The sequence below is a fragment of the Haemaphysalis longicornis genome, unplaced genomic scaffold (assembly GCF_048455015.1).
Source record: "Haemaphysalis longicornis isolate Haplotype H1 unplaced genomic scaffold, Haemaphysalis longicornis Haplotype H1 scaffold_4, whole genome shotgun sequence".
Lineage (NCBI taxonomy): Eukaryota > Metazoa > Arthropoda > Arachnida > Ixodida > Ixodidae > Haemaphysalis > Haemaphysalis longicornis.
Window position 1 is genome coordinate 16047482 of NW_027526361.1, and position 27469 is coordinate 16074950.

Consider the following 27469-nt stretch of genomic DNA (forward strand, 5'->3'; position numbering starts at 1 on the left):
GCATGATTACGCTGATTGGGGGCGCAGTACGGTGACACACGCCATCAGAGACGAACACCAAACAGTATACGCCAAGGACATAGTAATTCAAAGTTCCCAAATGAAACTTCTCATGGTTTTCAGTATTGTGAATGGCTTGTGATTTATTTAACAATACTTGGAGACCAACTTGCCTCTGGATTGTGCCCCACAGCACGATGAATATGATGGCGGAGAAAACGTTAGTACTAATGCAAAGTGCACGCCCACTACTAACACTAACCGCACTATTCACGCTACTCGCACTCACAGTACTCGCTTTACATTATTTCTTTCCCTTAATAGCGAGTAACTCTCACAAGCCAAGAATGCTTCGCATTTGAAGGCAGTTATTTCAATGAATTCTGCCTGTATTTGTTCTAGGGAGATTTAAACCACCAGCTCTGTAACAGACCTTGGTCAGGGATGAGGAAAACTGTTTACAGCGGGAAACTTTTCAGTAGGCATTCGCAAGCCAGAGATAGAAGCAAGAGCCGCTGAATGTGATCGTTTTCTTCCTTCTGTCAGCGTTTCACGGGAATTCCTTTCCGTGGTGTATCTCTCTGGCAGCGAAAAGCAAGTGTTCACATTACGGAAGCGTTATCGCGCGCGCGTTTAGCGACTACCATATAAGAACTTCACATTTCAACTTCTTAGAACGCGGATTCAATTCCTTTTTGCGATGTCTACGCAGGCGCTGTATTGCACTCCTGGCTGTAACTGCCGTGGGGTCACGAAGAAGGAAAAACAGCGACTTAACGTGGAAAACGACAAACATAAGGCAGCACACGTGTGCAATTTGCTACCACGCCATCTGCAGTAATAAAATGTTAGGGCCACTCTGCGTGCCTATGCTAGCTGAGGCTAACACGGCCAAATTTCTTGTTCTGTTTAGAGGGCCTCTGTTTTTTTTTTTTTTCATAGAAGATGCCCCGTGCGACGCTGGTTGGTTTTATACAAAGATAATACGTGAAAATATGATTACAGCTATTACCGTATGGCAGGCCTACAGGAATTGTATATTAAGTGTCACCGGAAGTGCATCTTGCAACGCCAAGACATGAGATGCGAAACTCAAAGGCCTCTACGTTTACATGCATGTTGCTTAGTGGTACTTCAAGCCTGAAGGGGCACATCCAACTAGCAAATGCTTGACAACATGGCCGGGGTATGTCCTCGAATTTGACATTGTCTGTTTACTTTGTGAAGTTTGAGAACACGGACTATGAAGTGTTTTCCTTTCATGGGTGCGGGGTGGCTCAGCTTCAGATGTTTAACTCGAAACATGCTGTGATTCGCTCGCTTACGCTTGCGGGTCCACATATGCAAGTACTGAATTTCTGCACTCGTTGGGACATGACACCGAAGGTATTGGGGGGCACATTGTTAAAACATTGCCGAAATAGGCACTTTGAACGAGCAACTATTGCTAGCTGGTCCACTAGCTCGTTTTGCCAACGCTGCCAGGTTTCAGAGTGAAGCAAAACACTCTTGTACGGTATTTGAATTAAAGAAAGCTGATACTAGACCACCCAGTTTAAGCGTATCATGTGGATAGAAGCTTTAAATAAAATGCGGATTTTTAAATCGGGACAAACTGCGCTTTAGGAAGCAGGGCAATATTGTTATTTTAGACCTTCCAAATAGGTTTTTTCGCATCTTTGTGTTGATAATTCACTTTTTTAGTGTGTTGGTTTATTTGTTTCCAATGTGCAAATGCCGCGACGTTTTCAGCTATTTGTAGAAGATACAAAAATATTAAAAACAATTTCCACGCATTTATAATATTGCTCTTTTAAAAGTGCTGAAATTTACTGCATACAGCAGCCCATAAAGCGTCACTAACTTTCCCCGCGAGCTTAGAAAAAGGAGTTCATAGTTAGGAGGGCTGCGGTGCCGTCAAGGAAATGGCAATATATCATTTTCTTCCTGATAATTATCGCGGTGCACTAATCAAACTGGTAGAGTGCAATGTAACGTGAAAAAAGTTAATTTTCTGATTCGGCAAAACCTCCAGCTTAAATAAAAAATCACGTATGAGAATTAAAATGTGCCAATGTACCTGTAATAAAAAAATAAAACAAAACTAAACCCCGAAACAAAACCAAAGCGAACAGTTTGCAAGAACTAAGGGCCAAAATAAAGCAGTTCCACTCAACGTGAAGCTGTCGGAAGTGCAGAGCAGTGATTCGCCATTGGGGCTCTAGCGCCGTTCTTCGCTCTTTACTACCACCCGTCACGCTCTACCCCTCTCTGTCTCACTCCTGAAATGAATACAGGTTTGTTAAATGCAATTCAATTTTCCCGCCTCCGCAGGGCTCACGCGCCTCCTCCTGGGACAGCTTGCATACTTTCCTTTCCCTTTTGTTGCTTGTTCTGCCTGGAAGAGCACGAGCGGGAGTTGTGTTCTTTCTGTGCTTTCTTTCATTTAGCACGTGCTGGAGTCTTTATGCGCCATTTTGAACGCATCGCGTTTTTTTCATGCGCAGCATTCTTTACCGAGTGCCCCCAGAGCCAGGACCGTGTAACTCCCTGCATTCCCACAATAATGCAGATTTCGCGAAGTTTCCACCATTAATCGTTATAAAGCGTAAATGGAGCGAATTGGTCAAACAGAATTTTGAGAAATCAAAAAATAAGGAAAATATTGAAAAATAGCGAAAAAGACAAACTGTGCAACGCCCTGCATTTCCACAAAAATGCGGACGCCACGAAAGTTCTACCTGTAATCCTTACATTAGCGTAAATGGAGAAAATTGGACGAACACAATTTAGCAAAACCAAAAAAAATTAGATAAATATAACAAATAGCGAAAATGGTGACTGTAACGCTGTTCATTTCCACAGAAATGCAGATTTCGTGGAAGTTTCACCTTTAATCGTTATAATAGTGCAAATGGTCGAGAAAAATGGGCCGAAATTAAAAAAAAAAACCCAGTAAATACGAAAATATTAAAATAGCGCAAATGGCGAACCGTGTAACACCTGGACTTCCACAAAATGCAGATTTCGCGGAAGTTCCGCCTTTACTCGTTAAAATATTCTAAATGGAGATAATTCGTTGAACAGAATTTTGAAAAACAAGAAAAACAAGGAAATACAAAAAATAGTGAAAATGGCGAACCCTGTAACGCGATTCATATACACAAAAAAATGCAGATTTGGTGGAAGTAACACCTGTAATCGTTAAAATAGCGTAAATGAAGATAATTAATCAGACGAAATTTAGAAAAACGTTAAAATTTGGCTGTAAGTAGCTCACACTTGGGACAAGTGGCATAAAAATGCTGCGCATTTATTTCTTCGGGAGTTTTTTTCTTCGCCTGCCACTTTTTTCGCTTGCTATCGTAAAAACCAACCCAATGAGCATTCCTATCTAAATGGACGTGGGGACTGCCAGTTAATTACATATATTTTGCCTCAAATTTACGTGCAGTTTTTTTTTTTTGCGCTAAATAATGGGGACGTGTACGACAAGTGCCAGCGGTTCCAGGAGTTTCGAAGGATTCTGCTTGTGTGAGCATCTTGATTAAGTATCCTCTTAAATCCTGGCAGGAAGGCTGAATCGAGGGACAAGCGGGTATTTTTTCGAAGCCTCTGCTTGGGTGCGTGACGGTGCGTGACTGCGGCGGCTAGATTGCGCGACCGCGGAAGAGCTACGGCAACAAGTCGGGCCCCTATAGAGCTTTGCACTTAAAACAAATTTTCGAGTAAAACCCTAGCTTGGTTGGATAAAGATGGATCCCAATGATTTCTTCCAGTAATGTTTTTGTCTCACCTATTTGTTAAGACTCTCTGCTTACACCCGCTAACCCCCCAGAGCCTTGGTGCCCGTCCTTATGCTTCTATGATATACACCGCTCGCATTTTATTGGTTTCTGTATTTTGACCTAAAATAGCCTCTAAACAAGTTTATTCACCGATTAGCCTTCTTTTGTGGTGCACCTCATTCCTTGAGCTAAGAAAAAGTAGCAGGTCGTCTTTGGATATGTGCTGTAAAAGTTCTTTCTGTGCATGCACCTTTGCGCAGAAATTCGTAAGATTGAAGCAATAGACCCTGCGGCGAACCGCAAATGACTTTATTCTGTCTTCCGGGACAGTTTTCTCCCTTTTAGCACGTCTTCAAAGAGCCTAAGAGTTGGCCAGTTCTTGCTCAAAATGGATTGGCTTAGTGGTGTTCCCTGGGAATAAGACAGACAGCTGGCTCAATCACGTCACAAGCAAGCTGTGCGTGGCACTTGGGGAGGGAACGCAGTCCTTGCGACACATTGAGTCAAGCCGGGCCACGCGGGCTGCGCGCTGCCCGAGCGCACACGGGATTTAGTTAGAAAGAACGACAGTGGCCTGCCCGGTCGGTATTCCTGAAGCAGGCATTGGCTTTTATTCCCGTCCCTTTCGTGTGCATTGAGCTAGTCGCGGCACGCAGACTGAGCAGGGAAGCAGCGCCATCCGACGGTGACTCCCGGAGTACGATAGTATGAAGCCCTGCGTTGGTGTTAAGAGGTGGTTTGCCGCTTTGCAGGAAACTACAGCTGTCTACGCGTGCTGTTGGTGTTCACGCGAGACAAGTCGTTCTACATTAGCACCGTTTTCGTGCCGGGCATCGTGCTGGTGACAAGCTCGTTCATCAGCTTCTGGCTCGACATCAACGCCGTACCAGCCCGCGTCATGATCGGCGTCACCACCATGCTCAACTTTTGCACTACCACCAACAGGTGCGTGGGCTGTTCGGAGCTTTAAGGTGCTTCGTAACAACTGTCAGGCGAATTTCGTGTCGTACGGCCATTTTAAAGCGAATTTAGTCTTTTTTTGGCTTTCCTCCGACATTTTGGAGTGATTGATGGTGTGCTGTTGCTGCTACTGCTACTTTTTGGAAGGCCGCCCTTCTGGGGTTTATTTTACACCGGATAACGTTGGCCTGTGAAAGCCTTCGCGTATTCCATTGCTCGCATTTTATTCTATCTACCTGCGGCTATGTCATATACGCTTAAAACAGTCGGGTAAAGATAATCAACCGATACGAAATCTCACTCGCTGGAAAGAATACAAAGATGGATATATACCTAACATTGGATGTCTTCCTACATGATACCTAAATACAGAATGGCTGTTAAGGCATCAGCAGCGCGCAATTTGGCGGAGGCGAAAATCCCGGAATTTAGGTCAATGACTTCCATTCAAGCATGTAACAACCTTACTGTTAATTCTATGTTCAGTTTTCTTTCTGATTGCTTATTTAATTAAGGCCTCAGAATGCAATTTATGGCCGACCTGGTTATTTCGGTATTTTGTGCACTGAACTTGGCAGTAAAGCAGTAAATTCCTGGCTCCATTTTTATAGTGGCGGCATGTTGGAGCAAGCCCCTGCAATAAAGGATGTTCTTTAATTTGACATTTTTATCATGACCTAAGACCTCAATAAAAGTTCATTTGTATTCCCACCCCTAAGAGTGGAAAAAAGTTGGCAGTTAGTTTGGGAGCTACAAAGTATTTGCGTAATAATGGTCTTTGCCCAAAAGCGTATCAACCCATTTGAGGGGGGGGGGGGGGGCGTGGAAGGGGAGGTGGGTATACAGTTTTGCAAAAAAAGAATAAAATGTATCTTTCCGAAATTCTTGGTTATGTCGCAGCAGCGTGCCTACTCACGTCTGCAAAAACTCGCCCTGTAAAGGGTGCTCTGCCTCAAGCATAGTTTGCAAGAGGAGAAGCTGTGCACGAATTATGCAGGTGATGGCGTCACTTTCCCCAGGCATAATCCTCGGGTCTGCGACGGCTGCGGTCGAGGCAAAGTAAATTTCTAGCCCTTTTAGGGGCTCATTGTTGCGTACGTAATAACCACTGATAACAGGCTTTTATTAGAGCGAAGCTCGATTACGCTACGTGTCGATACATTTTCGGAAGCACACACACGAGGAAGCCGTGCGGAAAAGCCACCTTTACCTATGTGCTTTGTAGCGCTAGGCGTTCCATAAAGAGAGGCGTTCGCGTGCGGGCGGTATTTGTTTGTTTGTTTGCGCACTCGCTTGCTTATTGATGTGAAAAACTCCCGAAGCTCCACGTGCTTGTGAAGACCGACACGCTCCACAGCACATGGTTTAGCCCGTCAGTGACAAAACAAACAAAACAAAAAACAAACCGACAGCAGCATAACGTTTACGAGACGAAAAAAAAAGCCTTTCCAAAGCGTAAAACGGAGGCGGATCATGAGGCAGCTTGTGTCAAGCTACGAGTGGACGAGGTAATTTGAGAAGGATGGGTAGATGCAAATCGTCTCAGGCATTGAATTGGAATATAAAGTTTTCGCATTCACAACCATTAAGGAGTGCTTACGTGTCCTTGAGCTGCCGTCGGACAGTGAGTTAGTTGCGATGAATCTACCCCCGTGGCCACACTAGGCAGTTTCGATGTGGATTGGTCAAGAGAAAAAAGACAAGGCTTTAGTGATTTTGTGTGGGCGATTTGTCTTGCGATGGCCCCCACCCGCACCGACCTGGCCCAACCGACCAACCAACAGGGTACATGCAACGCTTTGACATTGCCCAAGGATGTCCATACAGTTGCGAGTACGCCGATCAGTGTATATCACAGACAACAAAACCATTGCGGCCGTTGTTGCTAAGTGCCAGTGATATTTCAGCTGTACTGCTCATCCACATTGGCTCGGCGGAATGGCCTTGAAGGTTTTTGCTAAGTTTTATACGCGAAGCATACCATGGTGAACCTGGCAGATTTATTTGTTTCCTTCGAAGTTTGAACGTCGGTATTTTTGGTCACTCCTCTGGTGTCGGTTTTTACGGCACAGCTGTATACCTACCCCCAATGATTTTATATCCGTGGGCAAAAACGACAAGACGCCAAGCCCTAAGACGATGAGTGCATGAGTAAGGCTAACCTGGCATACAGCATAGAGCTCAGAATTTGTTTGAGGAAGTTACAAAACGAGCATCGAAGCCGCATTATGATGATAAGGCGCCTGTAAACAATGGGACCCTTCACCATGTGTTCCTGTTGAAGATTATGTTTGCAGATTATCTTTGAAGACTAGGTAGGACTAGTGTCACTAAATAAAGCAATTTTTGCCCACGACGCCGAGCGCATGCGTCAGGCTAGGCAGGACCCAAAATTTCCCGCCACAGAAGCCGAGCGTAGTCTCAGGAGATAAGGTATTAGAGTACCGCCACTTAGGCACGCAAGTCAGCAACGGCGGCCGTTTTGGCGTCTATCAGTGTTGCGAGATTGTCGCATCTACGGACTCGCTTTTAACTTCGACCGGGTCGTTCGTTAACAACACTACCGAAGATGCAGCAAAACGGCATCTTTGGCCCCACTTCTGCAGCTGAAATGCTGTTACACGCGTTATATCTGATTCGCATTCGGAACTGCGCGCAGAGCGGAAAAAACTAGCTAAACCTACCAGAGTTGACCGACTAAAACGCATAAACAACAAAATGATGGCGGCGCCCATTAAGTATCAGCAGTGTAAACAAATGCCATGCAATGCGAAATGACCACTGATCAAGGCGGCGGAACGGAACAATAGGGGAAAAGAGTGCCGATACTCTGTACCCTAGTCTAGTTGACACTGGCCTAGCGCAACCGACAAGCCCGCCGAAATGACGAGAAACATTTCCTGTTCTCCCCCATCACCATTTGTACTGGTTACAACAGCTTTGCTGGACATCCACCATCTCAGGGCGTGATGACGACCTTTTTTTTTTTTTGGCGCCACCTTTTCTGATGCGAATTTTAGCCAACGGGGACCGTTCTGTTGTAAAAAAAAATTCTTTCTGCCGTAATAGTGGGTGTAAACGCTTTTAATTCCTTATTTCAGAGTCGGAATTTATGGGCACATTGTATACGGAAACCACTTAGCTATCTACAAGTACTGATGGCACGGCCAATTCGTGTGAGTGTTGTATAAAGCCAAGGAAACCTTCGGCGTAATTGAGGCAAACAACAAAAACAAAGCAAGAACACCAGGGTTCTTTGTTTAAGATACGTTGGATATCCCTCCAAAAAAACACAACAATTAAGATACCGCAGTATGCGTGATATAAAACAGGGTAGAAAAAGCGAGATAACCGTAGAAAAAAAGACGCTGACATGCTCCACAAGCACAAGCGGTGTAATTAGTATTGCTGTGGCGACATAAATTTGTTGAAACCTGCCGTATTTAAGTGTAACCGTAAAAAAATCTGCCCCCCCCCCCCTCCCCCCTGCCCCGTTCTCTTACATTATCTTACATAATGTGCAGTTCAGTTAGAATAAACCCATACTTCTAACATCACACAGACTCATTTTGTCAAACGAGGCTATTCGAGGCATCTTGTCTACCGAGATCATTCTCGGTAAGTATCCTTGTACGAGCGATTAAATATATGTTTTATTTTGCTTGAAAGGCTGAAATTGCTGTTTGTAAATTCCCGGAGGTATAAGGTACGTACATCTCGGGCAAAGAACACCGTAATCAATGCTGTAGTTCTAGTTCTTGTACGGTGCCTTCCACGCTGTCAAAGATTGTGGACAGTGATTTAAGGGCTCGCAATCGTCCCAGCTTCCGGTCCAACCTGCCCGTGGTGTCCAACCTGACCGCCATGAACCTGTGGGACGGCGTGTGCATGTTCTTCATCTACGCGTCCATGCTCGAGTTCATCATTGTCAACTACCTGTACCGCAACCTGGGCCTTAGGAAGAGGGCCGCCGCCGTGCGCCGCCCCTCCCGGCCCGCGTCGGCAGACCCGCTCAGGGCCGCCGCCGGAGGAGCGCCGCCGCGCATCCAGGAGCACCTCGAGATGAAGGTATACACTACTCATACCCCCTCGCACCCGCTGATCTCTTACGCTCCCCCTTGCACACTTTGGCCAGGTGTCGGCGCTAAGGACTTCCGGCCTACTGAAGCGAAGCTCCCTATGTCTAACTGATGGCGTCGATAGTCCACCTCACAATCCGCTGCAGGAAAGCCAACTATCTCGGACTATGATGATGATTGTGGGTGAAGCTAAAAATGATTCCTGTCGTCGGAATCGAACCTGGGTCCCCCAATATAAGGAGCCGATGTTTACGCGATGAGGCATTCCTACTCGGTGGATGCTTAAAGCGAATCTGTCTATGTCTCACTGATGGCGTCGGTAGTCCACTTCAAAACCCACTGCAGGAAAGCTAACCTTAACCTGTGAAGTGTACTCTGCCTTAAGTATACCCTTTCACAGGTGAAGCCTGCTTTAGGTTTTTATCAACAGAGGAATCCCGCACGACAAAGCTTCGTGTTCGGACCATCGTTGTCGTCAGACGGAGGGGGGGGGGGGGGGGGGGGGGGGGATCATTTTCTTTTTTTTGCGGCGTCCAAGCTTTTTGATCCTCTTTGCACGACCTTTTCGGTCCGGCCGTTCCATAACTACTAAGGGGCGTGCGAAGCTGTTCATTGTCGAGGCAGCTCGGTACTTTGGCTGGAACAAGGCTGTTGAGTCCTGCAAGGGTTAAGCCTTGAGCTAGTTGGTGCAAGATTACAGAGAGGGGAACAGCGCAACACAGACGAAACACAACAAGCAGAAAGTGACAACCACGAGCACTGACTTACAACTGACTTTTTTTCGCCATGTCACATATATACGCTGACAGTCAAAAAATACAGGAAAAGCAAAAAAAAAAACACCAAAGCAGGAGACTACCCAACCAGGCATCACGCTGCACCCGACGCCATGTGCCACAAACATGTGCTGAACTAAGTGTGGGACAGAAAATAATTATCTTTGTGCGAGAGGGACAACGAGGGTACGCTCACACATTTGTCTTTTCGGCGATCTATTTCTGCGGCTTGAATAATTTCTCTAGGTATTTTATCTTTCTGTTGAGCAATGACCTGAGTTCTTTTTAAAGACTGGGGCACAGCCGTGGCAATCCCGACAATGGACACCTAAGTGGCCACTAATCGCCTTACGTACGTTACAGTTATGTTCTTTTAATCTTTCATTAATGCACCGTCCCGTACGTTTGGGAACGTACGTAGGATAAACGGGACGATGCCTTAATGAAAGATTAAAAGAAAATAACTATAACGGGCATAAGGCGATTAGTGGCCACTTAGGTATCCACTGTCGGGATTGCGCGGCTGCGCCCCAATCTTTCAAAAAACTCTGGTCATTACAAAACACAAAGATAAAATACCTCGATAAATTATTGAAGCCGCAGAAGTAGAGCGCCGAAAAGAAAAAATGTGTTAGCGTACCCTCGTTCTCCCTCTCGCACAAAGATAATTATTTTCTGTCCCACACTTAGTTCAGCACGGGTTTGTGGCACACACATGGCGTCGGGTCCAGCGTGACGACCGGTTGGATTATCTCCAGCTTTAGTGTTCTTTTCTGCTTTTCCTGTATTTTTTGACTGCCAGTGTATATATGTGACATGGCGAAAAATAAAGTCCGTTGTAAGTCAGCGCTCGTGGTTGTCACCTTCCGCTTCTTGTGTTGCGTCTGTGTTGCGCTGTTCCCCTCTCTGTTGAGGCCGTCAGTCATCCCGAAACCATCCCTCCGAAACCAAACATCCCTGCTCTTAATAATTTAATTAGTGGCTAGCGCGGGAAAACATCCAACGAAAATGTTAACGACCAGCTGTGCTACCGCTTTTAACGCTAGAGTGAACAATCAAGGGAGTGGAAGGGATGCGACGGGAGCCAACTCTTATCTCCGTTGTGTAGATAATCTACGTAATTAAACACACTTCAAGTGCACAGATCAATGAGGGTTTTGGGCCGGAATATAATCCAAGAATTTCTGAAAAGCGACTATCATGATAATGCGGAGATAAAAAGAGCACGCCAACGTATTCTGAGTTGTACTCGAGACGCACAAAGCATTTTCACTCCCAAAGCTGGAGGAAAGTGGGGGATTCCCCCAAGGTGTTTGTATTTTTTTTTCAAGTGCTTATGGACAGACCTTGCAGCAATGCGGCATACATACCAGCCTTTACCATTGTTTGATTGAAGCTTGTGCTTATGTGATGCTGGTACATGGGCTTGCTTTAAAGCGAAAGAAAACTTTAGATGGCCCAGTGAGCGAAAAATTCGACCACATTCCTAAATGAGATGTGATAAAATGAGGAAACGGGGGAGCTGGTGTTCTTCACTAGCTTAAACTGCCAAAGTCCGAAGCCAAAGTCCACTTCAACTCAGCCCAAGTCCAAAGTCAACGCCCGCGCTGCGAACTCAAAGGAAATGCTCAGCGGCTCGATTGCGGTGATAGCACAATAGGATAAACGCCGGTCTTATAACGCGAGGAACCGAGGTTCGATTCCGACCACAGAAAGCGTTTTTTTTTAGGAGTGCATTTTCTTCATCTCTTCCTTTCTCCGTTGAGTTTTGAGCTTCGCCATGCGTGGGCGGAACTCTAGCTCAAACAGTTCCGCTGTTTAGAAAACGGCATCGGGCGTTAGCATTGGCGGACGTAGGGTCTAAAGGATTCTTGGGAAGCAGTCCTGTGGCATGAAGCATTCTGGAGCACGGGGCTTCTCAAAGCGCGAGCATAAACTAGGTGGTAGTGAGAGGAGGCCATCCACGTCATTGCAGAGAACAAGAAAGGAAAGAAAGAATGCAGCTGAAGTGGTGAACGGGCAAAATGCTAAATTAACCATGTTTGTCAACTCTCATTACACGCGGCATGAACGAGCAACGTCGCAAAGCGTAAGAGACATATCCAAGCCACTAGAAAGCGTTAAGGTGGATCGCAAAGCAGATCATCTAGATCGGCAGGCTTACAAAGACTTTCGGGAACACGAGGTGAACAAGGCGCCGTAAAATGAGAGGAGTCCTACTTCTTTAGCGGGAAATTCCGGGTCACTTCCTCTTCGCTTCTTCGCTTCTTCGCTTGCTAGCTTGCTCGCTCCTCCTGGTCGCTCACTAGCTTGCAAGATGGTTCAGTTTTGATTTGGCGCACTGGACAACTGTAAGGCCAATTGTCATTTGGATTGCTTTCTTCTCGATCAATTCTCATCAAAATTTGAACGCATGCTCGTCGACGTGCAGGAGAAAAAATACCGTATCACGCGTACTATTTCCGTGCTCGTAGTCATACGTGGTTCTTATTTTTCCGTTCAGTTGTCGAGTACATGATGGAAAACCTTTCCGATAACTTCCAACCGTAAATACTTAGCGCCACCGCAATCCGGTCGTCGCCCGGAACCTTCTGTTATCACTTATCCGTGTAGTTCAGAAGTTTTGGTGCTGCTCGTCGCTTTCTTCGGGGCCCATTTGATTCCTTGTGCTATTTTATCTGATGCTTGTTCCCTGAATGCTTTCTCCGGTACAACTGAACTCTGGCTCCCTAATTAGAGCTTGCATGCCACTCACAAGTTTGGAACAAAGTCTGTAGCTTCCATGTGATTTTCATGTGTCACAGCGGTCACAGTTCGGTGAGCTGACGTCAGTTGTTTAATTTAAGTACGCGTTTTACAACCTGAAGTTTCTTTTTCGTGAGGTAGCATAGAATGTTTGCATTTAGCGTTTAGTACTCGGTATTTCTTTCCAAATCTCCCCTCATTCAACCCCTCACCATGCTAATTCTTCGGCGAATTTGTTTCTGACGTTGGGGATATTATTGGTATTACTTTAAATTTCTTGGTGGCATATATTCCTAGCCGCGACTTTTCCAGCGAAGCTTGAAATAACTGAAATGAGTGTGTGATGTTTGATCTAAACGACATAAAGTGGAGTCCACCTTAAGGAGCTCTGATGATGATCATGACCTGAATTCCCGTTCGCAAATCTATGGGCAGGTTAAGGGTGATTCGTTCGGCCGAAAAGCAGGCGGTTACGCGGGTGGGCGCTCTTGAGAGTAATTGTGAGCGTACTTGTGAGCGTAACTGTAAGCGTGCTCAGGAGCCCAATTGTGAACGTGCTTGTGAGAGTGACTGTGAGCGTGCTTGTGAGCATCTCAAAGAAATTCTTGAGTATGCTTTCTAGAATAGCTTAACAAGTTGACATCATCTGTAAAACTCATTGTAAAATTATTTCGTCATTTGTATTCCTTGCATTAACCCGCCCAGAGTTTTAAACAGGCTTTCTAAAGACATTATGATTTCCAAATGAGTTTGCGGTGACTGTGTCTTTTTCTCTGACATGTCTCCTTTACACAAACTTTCTCGCTGTGGGTTGGAAAAGCTTGCGTGCGCATGAATTCTTATTTATATAAATTCCAGAATTACCATGCAAGTTTTCTAAACTGTCTGCCTTTGCAATTTGTTTTTACTGTTACAACTTGCAATGAGTTATTGTTTTCAGTTATGTAATAAGGCCAACACGAAGATTTGGTACATTTGCCGCTTCGATGGACTGGATATGGTATATCGTCCTAAAACCTTAGGCTTATATACCTGAATTTCGCCGGCCCTTCTGGTAGATGTAAGTTTAAGCCCTAGAAATTCACTTACTCTGTTTGCTATTGCCTTGTAAACGACGCATATATAGAAGCTGACCACCATCTTTGCCACCGAAAGTTCTTTTTAAAGTCCATTCCTCGAGTAATTAGCCTTCCCCTTCTTTTAGACTCGTCCCTTGCTACCGGCTCTATCACTCTGGCAGTCCACCGGTTGCCATTTTGCCTAACTACATGGGCAGCCCCAGTCCATTTCTTTTTCTTTGTTTGAACAATGATACCTTCTAGTCCAGTTTGCTTCTGATCCAGGAAACTCGACTCCTACTCCTTTAAGTTACTCCTAACATTCTTATTTCCGTGGCCCACTGAGGCGACCTAAGTTTGCTTCCAAGTTGTTTAGTAAGAATCCATGTTTCCACTCCATATGTCATCACCGGCATTATGCATTGATTGCATATTCTCGTTTGCAGTGATACAGGCAGCTTACTTTTTATTATATGGGAGTTCTTGCCGGGTGCACTTCAGCCCATACCCATTCTGCGCCAGATTTCTTTCTCGTGGTTTGGATCAACACAAATGACCTGACCGAGGTAGTTATCATCTTCTTCTTATTCTAACGTTCGTTACAAATGTTTTCGGTATGTTTATTTATCATTACTTCAGATTTATTTATATTTATTTTTGGCTCTACGGCCTTGCTTTCTGAATTTAGTTCCTGAATCATTTTTGCTGGTGTTCTCCAGACTGGCTTAACAAGGCTATGTCGTCTTCAAACCTCAAATGTCTCGAGTATTCTCCGTTTATCCGTAATCCTGTGTTTTCCCACTCAAGCTTCCTGAATTCCCCTCCAGACAAACTGTGAACAGTTTTGGCGATACGGTATAAGGTAACCCTGTCGTAGGCCCTTACGAATCGGGAATATCTCGCTTGGCTTGGGAAGAATTATCGTGTCCGTACATCCTTTACATATGTCGATAAGAGTCTTATGTAGGTCTCCTCTATCCCGTAGATTTTCAATGGTTCCAGCACTGCTTTGGAGCTCACTGTATTAAACGCTTTTGCGTAGTATATGAATACCGTGTAAAGGGGTTTATTATGAGCCCGTCCTGTTCCTTTTTTATTGCCTTGTTTCTCAAGCGCAGTTTTTCCACGCTTAAAAATGCAATACCAGCTAGCTCAACAGCACGCTGTACTAAGGGTTTATTATACTCTGCGAATTTCTCATCACTTGATGGACGACGTGGATGTGATCCATTGTTAAGTATCCTTTCCTAAACCCAGCCTTCTCTCTGAGTTCATGGGAATCTATGCTGTTACTTGTTCGGCTAACTATTACTTCAGTAATTTACTAGAGTAATAGTAAACGAAATAAGTAACAGCAGTAACTAGATACCCACCAGCCTTATCTCAGTTGTATACAAGCAGTGAGAGCTTCTATACAGCTGAGAGTAGGCTGATGAGTCTCTAAGTCTTAAGGACCTTGGTGTCCCTCTTCTTGTGAATTTAAATTGTGTTGGCGTTTTTCCAGGCTATCGGTACTGTTAGCCTTTAAGCATTCTGAAAATACTACGGCAAGCTTTTCCAGTTCAGCATCACCTCCCGCCATTAGAGGATTCACGGTTACGCCGCCGTAACCTCCAGGTTTCCCTCTTTTCATGCCCTTGAGAGCCTTTAAACTCCGTCTTTGGTTATTAGTGGGACTTCGCGAGCTCAGCATGTACGCTTAGTAGTTTCTCCTGTCCTAAGGTCGCTTTCGTACAACCTAATGTAGCATCGTTCCGCTACTTTGATTATCCCGTCCACGTCGTGGGTAGTATTACCTTTCTCGTCTCTGTGTGTGTACATTCTATCGTTGCCTATAGCTAGCTTCTTTTAAGTTGATCTTAAGTTTCCTCGTATTTTCAGTGTTTTTTTTATCATTGCCATGTTGTATGTACAAATGTCGTTCGTTTTACTTCTGTTAATCAATTTCGACAGTTCGGCTGATTCAACCCGATCCGCCGTAATCGACAATTTCATGTTCTTCCGTTACCCGCCGCGGTGGCTCAGTGGCTAAGGCGTTGCGCTGCTGAGCACGAGGTCGCGGGTTCGATTCCCGGCCGCGGCGGCCGCTTTTCTGATGGAGGCGAAAAGCAAAAACGCCCGTGTGTACGAGATTTCGGCGCACGTTAAAGATCCCCAGGTGGTCAAAATTAATCCGGAGCCCTCCACTACGGCGCGCCTCATCGCCGGCGTTGCGTCGGCGCGTTAAACCCTAAAATCAATCAATCAATCATGTTCTTCCGTTTCGCAATTGGTTCCTTCGTCTTGTGAGTTAATTTTCAGTTTGTTTCCTACATACCAGTTGTCACACAGCTGCTGCTGATTTCATGATTTTTTAAGTTGTCATTCAGCGTGTTTACCCTATCCTCGTTCTCCCCGGCTAAAAGCGGGAATTTGTTGAGAAGGGTTTTCTAAAATCCTGCGTCCTGGCTCTGACTGACTCCATGTCATGGACCCATAATATTTAATTTTTTGGAAGCTTGTCTCTTATGCATTATAAGTGCGACAAATACTTGTTTGTAGAACTGTGCTCGGTCCTCATAAATTATCGGAACGGGACTTTACAAATATCTTGGAAGGCGAAATGCTATAGCAAGATTTAAAGCGCACAGATACGTTTATGATTAGTTAGAGTCTGTAATATGCATTACACAGTTGTAATTAATATTTTCGGAATGGTAAGTAAACGTCTCAAGTGTTTACGTTTTTGTTAGGGTAGTCTACTCACAACATCCCTTAGCTAAAAAAGCTATGCCAGTTTTGGACAGTGCGCATGCTGGCTGAGACTGTGCAGGCGTTCATTGAGTGTACAGATGCTGAAATATTGGCCTCCATGGTTTATTCGCTACAGACCGATGCACTCACAATATGACACCAAGAGTCTTGATATGCGTACAACACCTCCTCCACCATCTAAATACCGCTTAGTATGCCTGCCATGTCGATAAAAATTATTGCGGGTGCTGTAGCACCAGAGCTAAGCAAATGGTAATGCCGGCTACAACTGGTGAAACAATATAAACTACAAGGGTGCCCTACGTTACATTTAATGCCTGAACACCTCTTCCTCCTTTCGCCACAGACATTCACACGTGCAACAAATTTTATGCGTCATAAGTATGTGGTGTATGACAAATTTTGTAAATCAGGTGAACTTCTCGGCCAGTGCCTGCAAACGTTATAGAAAATTCTAAAACTGAGCACCCGCGCATACTAAACTGGTGAAATAAAAGCAGGGGTGCCACCTCAGCGGTTTAGAAATTTGGGAACGACCAGCCCGTGCATTCCAAAACTCTAACGTTGGCCTTGAAGTCAACCCGACGTTTGAAGGTCTAAAAAAGTGACAGTGGCCGTAACATTCAGACAAATATTGGGTACGAAGTTGCTGGCCGTAGGCTCCCAGGTGCTGTCTGCTTCGAAAAACGTAATCGTGCTTTGGTTCTCTTGCACGCTCCAGTGTCTTATTGCACCTAATCTTCCTTTGAGGGTAATAGGCATTCAACATTGTGTAACATGTTATTGCACAAATCACATGTGCGGCTTTTCGCATTGCACGTCTAAGTTGTTGGATACCCGCGCTTATACGCATCAGCCGAGAATTATTCACCAGTAACAGTTTAAGGTTCCTTTTTCATCCCAAATAGTGCCGCGACCGCTCTGGTGCGTGAGTGAATGAAGCCACACTCCCAAGAAAAGATAAAAACGAATGCGACGACCCCCTATACTACTTAAAGTGGGAGGTTGGGGCTATATCAAGCCCAGACATCACCCCCAATTTCCATTCTGACTTGCAAACTCAGCCTACGGCCAAAATGCGTGCCATACGATAGAATAGGGGAACTGAAACTGCGAAAATATACGGCGAGCAACGCAAGCAGATAACGTGCCACAAAGCATTTAACGAAGAGTATTGCCGTCTTCGCTTGTTAGGAAGGTTTCGCACAGAGGAGCTGTTTTATGGGTAGCGAAATCGTAAACGTCACATCAGTGCTAAGAACCAATGAAGGGTGACGCTAACACAACTACGAGTATTTGGCCTCAGGAAAAGGAGACATTGTCCTTGGTATTTCTTGCCTGGTAACGAGAAGGCGGTGTTCTAACTAACATGCCGTATGTGCAAGCAACACTTTAGCCTCTCGCTTGCAACATTGTATTGTACGCGTAATGGCTATAGTCCCCACTTAGAAGATCGGCAGACAAGGAAAATACAATAAATAAATGAGGTTTAACACTTCAAAACCCAGTTATCACGACTGAAATTTGTCTTTGTTTTGCCATGACTATGAACACCGAGTTTCGTGCTAGTTAGGTCGCACTTGCCACATTCCCGCTTCGGCGGCGGCGCGACAATCATGGCGAGACTGGGTGACCAAGCGCCGCTGAAGCAGCCATTAAACTCTCGCCTAGTCATGGTAACACAGCGGTGAGGCTTCGAGTGAGCGCAGCTACACGCCTATCCACAACGGATCATGTGACGTGACGTCACACCTGCCCTACTTGTGTTTCGGCGTCTGAAGGCCGTTGCGACGTGATGAATGACCCTGCGAGACATGGCGTACTTGAGCTTTCGCTCTAATAACTGTGGCGCCAGACAGACTTGGGACATCTATAAATGTTTTTTAAAAGATGTATCGGGTCAGGCAGATCGTGTGTGCAAAACACCTTAGAAAGAAACTAGGTAGTCTTATTTTTACAACCTTTCTGAATGCAAAACATACAAATGAAGGTGGAATATACGTAACCGATAAAAAGTGCTTGTATTCTTAACCATATGATCCCACTAAACATTTTGTGCCGCCATTCTTACAAGTGCAACGCTGTAAGCACTTCAGGTCATTTGCTGTTTCTATTTACGTCGCCATTACAGCGGGAATGGATGTAAGGCAGTGTCGTTCTTTGTAACTGTATAAACCTTGGTGTTAGGACTCTTATCGTCAACATACCAACTGCCTGCTCTTGCTCGTCAAAGGACAAAAATCTCTCCTCCTTACAGACTTGATCCCTCCTGCTCTGCGCCATCGGAATCCGTTAATCGCCCCCGAATTTTCTTATCTGATCTCGGTACCGAGTTTTGTGTTCTCTCGCTTTTTCCATTCGTTCCCTAGGTAGCTAATGTAACACCCCGTTAACTTAGAGTCCCCAAATACAGAAAAAAGCAAAACGTAAATCAAAAAGAAAAACGAAACTGCTGATGTACACGCCTCGCATTGCAAAAATTCGATACAATGTCACACCGTGGTAATGAATAATGCTTTTTTTTATCAGAAGCGCAGTTCCATAGTTTCTTATCCACAAACATAATTGTTACGTTCCAGAAGTTTTTGAAGCTCGGGTGCCCCAACATACACTGAGTTTCTTGGCTTGCTGTGAGGGTTGCACTTTTTTTCGTTCAAATTCTTAAAGTCGGTTTTAGACAGAACACAACCGAAGTCTTTTCTTTGGGACAGGAGGCGGTGCGATAAAAGGTCATTTACGGGGGAGGCACGGTAAAGTACGACAACTTTATTGATAGGGCCTGCAGACGGCTTGTCGCCCTGGCCTTGTTAGGGTACTTCGGCGCGACGCGGCCTTGACGTCGTCTCGGTTGGTGTCGCCTCTATTTCCTCCGAGGCCCCGCTACTTCCTCGGGTCAACCACGCCTGCCCATGGTCTGGGGCGGCAGTCTTCCCTCGGTTTCGCTGGGTCGCTGCCTTTCAAGTGCGGCCGAGACCTGCTAAACGCCCTGGGTCTGGGTCTCTCTGTCACAGCTCGTCGTCGCTGCTTCTAGCAGCGGCGGGATCGTCTTCCTCGTTGCCGCTTCGTGTGGATTTTTGCTGCAGTCCCATAGAATGTGAGCCGTTGTGGCTCTCTCCTTCTGGCATGTGCGGCATAGATCACTCGTGTACACGTCCTGGCACACGTGCTTCATTAGGGCTGGGGTGGGTAGCGTCCCCGTCTGGAGTTGTCGATATAGCACCGCTTCCTCCCTGGTCAGGCCCGGGTGGGGCGGTGGCATCGTTTTCCTCTCGTGTCTGTACCACTCCGTTATGTCGTTGTATGTGTTTGCGCGCTCTATGCGTGATACGTGCCGCGCCCTGCGGGGGAGGTAGGAAATAAAGGACGAGGATGTTGAGGTATCACTGCATGCGCCTCGATCAATCAATTCTAATTTATGTGAATCCATACAAATTCTAGTGGGCTCGCTGATATAAGCGCTGAAGGTGACATTGGGCACATATAAACTTGCCTGTTTTAAGAGTGTCACTGTGGCTTTGAATGATTGAATTTTTCCGGCCTTGAAAGCAAGATTTCGAGGTACATAAAGCGCACCCCGAAAACCTTCCAAGGAAGCCAAGCAAAAAAAATAGAGGACACAGACGATTGGTTTGAAAGTGGAAAAAGCTCATAGTTTAGGGAAATTTTGAGTTAGCAAAGTTCTACCACATTATATTACTCGGGTGATACACCTACGACGGTCTCCCCTTTCGTGGTCGCCAAGGTCGTTTTTTTTCTCCCAATGTAACCTAGAATGTCTTCTACATAACGTTGTTCTCTAAGCTCGCATGTCCATAATCGTTCGACATATCGTCCTTCTTTACATGGCTCTATGAAATGGCTTAAGGCTTTGTTTAGAGCGCTCACTGGGACTTGCTACGGAAGAAAGTGGGGAGTTTTATTTCAAAATAAGACAAATCCACCTAGAGAATTTGACAAAAAAGCGAGAATTCGTTGCCGGACCTAAATGCAAGGCTGTCGAAGCTATTATATGATATGTTTGCATGTCAGCTATGAAAGGTTTACGGCCACAAGTAAATAAAAAAAAATATGCGTCGACTACGACCAACATTGGGAAGATAAGTTTGAATTTTGCTCGTATTAAATTTAAACACTAAATTTTATGGGTTATTGTCATCAAAACGTTATTGAAATTGACTTTTAAGAATGGTAGTATGACGTTTTGGCGGGAAAGGCACTAAACATGGGCAACAGGGCTTCAAAAACACTAGAAATATACATGAAGAGCAGGCGAGTTTTCTTGGCAGCATAAACAGTTTTGTTAGAATTTTTCGCGGGATCGTTTTCCTGTGGACGCCTGAAGACACTCACGAAGTACGCAAGCTCTTCATTGTCTTGCCAATATTTTCCCAAGTGCTTAAAAAAAAGCCTTCTTCTTTGCCTTAACCCTCTCAGCCCTGATATTTTTATTTCAAGCAAAACAATGTTTTCTGTGTGTTTTCTTAAATTTTAGGGTCCCACAAGATCCCAAACAAAAAATAGAGCTGGAAGTGCAAGTAATTACGGATTCATTAATGAGGCCGTTAATTAAAACACGCGGCCATCAAAAATTTTATGTCGTGCACAGACCACTTTTGCATATTTTTCTAAACTTTGTGACTACATGAACCTACAAACAAAAATGAGCTTCGTAATGTACGTATTTATAGATTTACAAGCTTGGGAACAAAACTCAGACCACCATTTTTTTTTCAGCCTCAATGTAGTAATTTCGTTTTCACCGGAGCTTCTTCATTCTTGTAGCGCGCAGCTCCACTAAAATGAACCAACAGTGATATCTACCGCAATAGGCATCAATAAGGAACAATTCCCCAATAAAGTAGCACTTTTGGTTCCGTTCACTATGCGCTAGAGGAACTTTTATGTGATGGCGTCAATTGACACCACCAGGCCAGAAAGGGCTATTGAAGTGGCTAGTACCGAAAGGGAAGGATACGCCAGTGCTTGTAACCGGCGGCTATTTAGTTAAGTAATGAAATGGCAGAGTAAAACCACAACAAAAAACAAACAAATTCACTACATAGTGCGGGGGAGACGGAACAAAATGATTGTTTCACAACTCACAGTTTCACTTCTTCTTCTGTTCACTTTGTCGTCGATGCCTGGCGACAGACCTTTCGCCGATTTCTTCATTACCGTCCGAATCCATGATGAGCCAGCTACGAAAAATAAGAAAACGTGCGAAAACATCCACGCAACAGTCAGAGCTTTCAGGTGGGAACTCACAAGGAGGCTGCCCTTCTGGCTGTATGACGTCACACCAAAAACACACACCCCTATGGGCAAATGAATTTCGCTCATTTTGATCCGTGCCACTGGAGGATCTGGCTCATTTTTGATAGGAAATGCGATCTGCGAACACGTTCGCCGGGCCTTATCTGTACTATTTTGTTGCAACCACTTTTCTTGGGGAAAGTTGCCGAGTTTTTTTTGTCACTGCAGTTTTATTATTTACCTTTGATTTGTGGATTTGGCTCATTTTAAAAAAAAAAGCTCCTCAAGTTATGATGGGCAGGACCGGTTCACCGGATCGCTCTAACGGCAAATGGGCAACTGCCTGAGGCGAGAAGGCGAGCTGGTCTCATGCAATCGTCGTCTTTTATCAAAAAATTTCAGCATTTTCTATTGATCAGCAGAGTGTTTATGGACCAGCATCAAGAAAGAAAAGTTGTGGCACGGGTCAAGCGGACAGACGGTGCCAATATGTGTTAGACGCGGAGAACCAAGGCTGAAAGCTGCGGCATTTTCACCGTGTTCACGGCCTCCACAAACAAATGCAAAAGATACGGGCGAACACTAAACACGACGCCGAGTGTCACACGTTCAAGCATAGCACAACAAAGTTCATCGTCGCAGGAAACCATGCCGATGCGACACATACAGCTTAGTGAGTGTGGTAAAACAGCGGAGTATCGAACAAGGTTGGCTCCAGAACCGACACGACTTCAACCAAAAGGTACCATTCAGGAACGCAGTTCGCCCTTGGGATGCAAAGGCAGCACGTTAAATTGTCATGGCAGGGCGACAGCTACACCACAAGTCAGGGAATCACCCGTTGTACTCGACTTGCAAAAATATCTGTTCCGACGCCGGCGCGATAGATATCCCATCAGTTGGGTGTTATGAACCGCTGAAACCACAATCCCGCTTGCTGTGTGGCTACTTACCTAGCCGTCCGGTCTTATTGAGTGAGCGCACTTCTTCAGATAACCACTGACGTATACAGTGACAGACGACGCTGACTCGAGGCCCGCCCAACAAAGCGTGAACTTCCAGGGCCGTGTACGGGGGACAGGGCCTAGCGGTGATTCGTCCTGCGTCAAAGCTGTGATCTTTTTAATGTTTAAAGTCCTGCATATCGGCACTCAAAACATCGGGTTGTGCGAAAGGCCTTTCCAGACGCACGCTCGCTTGGCGGCGATTCGTGCGAGGGACTCTCGGGAAAAGGAACGTGGTCAGATTTCTCTTAGCTTGAGCCCTCCCTCCGGGACTGCTACGTGACGAGCGGCTCTGCTCACAACTCACCGAGTTGTTCTTCCTTATCGGGCAGCCGGGCCTTCTTTTCCGTTGCTTCCCTATGCAAGGTTTCATGTTTTGACCACAAGTATGGACTACGACTGCACATTTATTGTATTCGATTTTTTTAACCACAGAGACAACCTTATTATTATTTGCCATCAACATCATCAACCTGTATAAGTCCACTGAAGGATAAAGGCCTATCCCATTGACCTCCAACTGCTCCCCTACTGCGCTGCCGGAGTTCAGTATTTGCACCCGAATTTTCTAATGCATCTCTCCATCGAGTTAACAGACCCTGGTATTCTGAGTCATTCCTTCATTCGAGCCTCCAGTGAAGGAGATCCTTGAAATCGATTTCCCCATGCATAAGCATTGCGGAATGCTTATGCATGTGAACAAATGGTGTGGAGGAGGAACTCAGAATACGGCCCCTAGTCTTCTATCTCGGTGAGCACTCTGTCACCCTGGTGGTCCATCGGCTGTCTTTTCGTCGGACTACATGGCCAGTCAAAATTCATTTCATTTTCTTCATCTGTGATGTCTTCCACCCGAGCTTGGTCCCTAATTTCCCTAGGGGCCGTATTCTGAGTCCCTCCTGTACTCCATTTGCTCCCTCCACTATGCTGAGGGGAGGAATCCGCAATGCTTATGCGTGTAGAAATCGATTTCAAGGATCTCCTCCACTGGAGGCTCGAGTGGTGGAAGGATTCAGAATACCAGGGTAAGGGTTACTGTTATTATTATTCGCTACATGATCCGTTGAGCGGGCCTAAGTTTGCTTTCCAGTTGTTTAGTAAGGCGCCACGTTTCTGCCCCATTTGTTATCAGCGGCAGTACGCATTGGCTGTATTCTATTCTTTTTAAGGACAGATGGTCTTTAAGGGTAGAAGAGTGGATCCCTAGAAAATGCAAGCAGGGCAGGGGGCGGCAGAAAGTTAGATGGGCAGATGACATCAAGAAGTTTGCGGGGATAAATTGGTCGCAGTTAGCACAGGACCGGGATAATTGGAGATTTATGGGAGAGGCCTTTGCCCTGCAGTGGGCATATATAGGCTGGTGATGATTATGATGATGATGATGATGATGATGATGATTCAGCCTACTTTTCATTATGTTGGGAGTGCTTGCCGAGGGAGCTTAACCCATACCTATTTTGCGCCAGGTTTCCTTCGCGCGGTAGGGATAAGCACCGACAGCCTGTACACAGTAGTTATACTGTTCTTCTTGTTCTAGCATTTGGTTTCCTAGGATAAAGAGGGTGTCTCTAACTTGTTTATTTAGGCTTACTTTAGATTTATTCATATGTATCGTTAACCCTACGTCCAAGCTTTTGGACTGTAGGTCTGGAAGCACTGTTTTCGGGTGTCTTCCAGACTCACTTAGGAAGGCTATGTGGTTCGCAGGCCTCAAATGGCTCAGGTATTCCTGTTTACCTGTAATCATGGTTCCCCCTTGGCCCTTTTGGGGGGCTGGATGAGCGGAAGTGACGATGTACCCATTCCAACAGGAGGAGGCCAGGACGGTACATCACTGTTGCTTGTGCGCTCTTTTTGGTCTGTACAAACGTCGGCCGTACTCCACCAGGTTGTCGTACGGCTGCATTTTCTTTCACGTTGCCAAGCTCAGCTCACCCTCCATGAAAGCAGTCCCTAGCAGTGGATGAAAACGGGTTCCCTGCAGAAGTGGCATGATTGTCTTGATATACACGGTGAGGCTTTCGCAGTTATGGTCCTGGCTGCAACAGTACCCCCGAAGATAGGTCAGACAGCAGCATGGGTACATGTAGTACAGGAACTGGAATAGGATGTGCAGGCGTCGCTTCAAGGGCTTCATATGGCTTTCACGAATGTGGCTGCACAAATCAGCCACTTCTGACAAAGCCTCAAACGTCTCCGAAAGAGCAGCTGCTCCAAACTGCACAGGCAACAATGACATGAGACGGAAAATGGTCGGACTGACCAGCTTGATATGCACGGGCTCTTGGTCACTACTTCTAGGATGCCTTATAACTTAATGACTGGTTATGTGACGAGGCCAGGGGAGGCTACCCGTGCACAACATTCATGATGCGCTTAAGTGTATCATGCCTTGTGTTTTCTTGAGAACACTCGTAAAGCTTGTCAAACAGGTACTTAGGGTTACGTTTTTTGATGGCAACCAAGACATCCAAGCACAGATGAGATCGGGACGACAAGTAGTATCCAACCAGAATAGACAGATTGGCACATTCCTATGTTTGGTATACGTGTCAATCACAGGTTGATTTCCTCCACGTCGTGGTCATTGGATGATTCCAAATTTGTGAACAATTAATGCACCACATCCCTGCTATCCCAAGCGCTATTTCTTTATCGTGGTTTAAATCAGCGTCAACATCTTCTCCGAAACAGTAAAGATAAATTAAAGATTTTCGTATTTTCAATGCGAACACAGGTTGAAGGGATGCATACCTGGCGGCTATTTAGCAACACTTTACATTTTAATGTTTATATTTTATCCTACGGCTGAGCTTCCCCTAGCCTGCTCCTGAACAATTATTCTTGCAGATCTTCATGTGGCCCAAAACGTTGTCGTTGTCAAATCTTATGCGGCTGCAATGTACCCTCTTTACCAGTCCCACTGATTTCCTGCCAATCAATGTCCCTAAATGCGCCCACTATTCAGGCTGTATATTTATATATATACGCTTTAGGAAATCGCCGCACGTGGGTTTTAGGAGCACCGACAAGTGGGGAAGTTGGTATGGAGACTGGTAAATAAAAGCGCAGAAAAACTCGGGACAAAGAGAAGAACTACACAGGACGAGCCCTACACAGGACGAAGAACTACACAGGACGAGCACAGGACAGGAACGAGGACTACACAGGAAAGCGCTTGTCCTGTGTAGTTCTTCTCTTTGTCCCGCGTTTTTCTGCGCTTTTATTTAGTAGGTGGGTTTTACCACAACACTCCCGAACGACCAGTCAGCGTGACCAAATGTGCGAATTTGACGAGTGACGAGGCCGGGTATGCGCCTAAAGAAAAAATAAATAAAATCTGTGCTGCGACAACAGGGCAACGCGTGCCTGAAGGAGTGATATACAGCACGTCCTTTGTATGTGGGAACAAGGAATCAGGAAATTTCTTTTCGCTCATAGCTGTTTGAAATATTGGGTGGCTGTTGCGGTTTCTCCCGAATCCAACGCTTAAGAAATACGTAAAGGTCATGTACAAAGCCGTGTTATATTGCCCCTCTCAATTAGCGGGTTGATGACATGAATTTGATTCATTGTGAAGGCATCTTCCCTGAATCAAGGTTCTTTTCTACGTCGGTCGAATATCACGAAAAGCATTGAAGGACTCTGGTATTACTTTAGGAAGGAGCTTGTGTGCAACATATGATGGGCAGAAAAGGGCTCGGTCCTTAAGCTCTGTGACACGACCATCCCGCGGATTAGGATTAACAGGCGGTCATTTTCCCGTCTAGTGGTGCCTGTAACGTTTTGGGTAATTCTGAGATTATCTGTGCCAGCATCCCATTGCAACATCTCCCAAATTCTCTAGCTTCTCACCAGTTGTTTCATAGTTTGCTGCAGCTTTCCTTCTTTTTATTCCCTTAAGACTTCGGAGCCTTTCCTTTTCTGCTGTCTTTTTAAGCTGCTGCTATGATCTCGCCTACCAAGTTTGTCCTGTCAAGAATGTCCTGTGACCTTGAGTTGGCAGCGTGCAAATGCGCTTGAGATTTTTCACGTACTTTTGCAATTTTCTTAGTCTCCATTTTGATCTTTAGCAGCATACATGCATACATTCTGGCTCAGCCAATCGCATGCTTCAGATTCGCTGTTCCTAAACTTGCCTCTCAGTCTTCAATGTCCCACCCGTACGTAATCACGTAATCACGTACGTAATTTAATGCCCCGTCAGTACGTACTTACGTCAGTACGTCAGCACGTAAGTTGATTTTTTGGCGAAATTCAAGAACTTCGCGTGTTTCATTTTTGACAATTCTTTATCCTTGCGTCATACTTGCATTTTTAACCTGGTCTTTGTTTTCTGAGATTCCCAGCCTCAACCACAGTGTTTCGTGGTGCTAAACTTAGTGCTAATTCTTATATGATCAGAGGTAGGTTGTCATTTAGGACGCCTATACTATCTTCATCCTCATTGATTAAGACCACGAATTTTTTTCAGAACATTTCTATAAACAGTTGACCTTACCTCATATTAGCTGGAAGCTTGATTTCTTTTCTTCAAGGAGCTTTATTTTATCTTACATCAAATCTAGCTAATCTTTCCTCTTCAACAGCCTATGACTCTTTCTAGTAGTTCTGCCTTACCCCTAAATACTTAATAAAACACTTGAAATTAAGTTAACATGATGTCTAAAAGTAACAAAATTAAGAAAAGAGTTCCAAGGACAGTTTTATTATTTAGTCATTTCACTTAAACATTTACATCAAGCGTTTTACAAAGTACGCGTGCAGTGATATATGTGCACTGGCGGTGGCGGCATGTGCTTTACCTTACAAGTTAAAGCGCACCAATAGCATACCTAGAATCCCTTAGAATCGCTTGGAATTCCTTACAATTCCTTATATTACCTTAGAATCCTTAGGAGCACAGAAGATGAAGGTTTAACCAACAAACCTAGATAATCATTAACGCGACTAGCAGCCCAAATAACAGTTTTGTTAGCGTATGAAGTGCAAAAGAACTTGTTTCCTTCGAAGTTAAAATTAAATTGTTCTAAGTGATGAAAAAGTATCTAA

General features: G+C 45.2%; 2 protein-coding genes and 1 long non-coding RNA gene across 3 annotated transcripts in view; 1 reads left to right on the forward strand and 2 right to left on the reverse strand.

Annotated features, from left to right (window-relative positions):
• The window catches only part of LOC144178302 (proclotting enzyme-like), a 439300-nt gene that overhangs the window by 303589 nt on the left and 108242 nt on the right, over window positions 1–27469 (reverse strand). The gene's annotated exons all lie outside the window — the stretch shown is intronic.
• Window positions 1–27469, forward strand: part of Phcl-1 (pH-sensitive chloride channel 1) — an 88389-nt gene that overhangs the window by 57782 nt on the left and 3138 nt on the right. Inside the window, exons 7-8 of the mRNA XM_077706036.1 lie at window positions 4541–4733; window positions 8573–8816. Of these exons, the coding sequence (XP_077562162.1) occupies window positions 4541–4733; window positions 8573–8816 (437 nt within the window). The remainder of the gene's footprint in view (window positions 1–4540; window positions 4734–8572; window positions 8817–27469) is intronic.
• LOC144178297 (uncharacterized) lies at window positions 18970–24413 on the reverse strand. Its single transcript, XR_013323991.1, has 3 exons — window positions 24155–24413; window positions 21264–21358; window positions 18970–19498 (listed from the first exon to the last, which is right to left on the reverse strand). It is a non-coding gene; the product is annotated as an uncharacterized LOC144178297 (long non-coding RNA).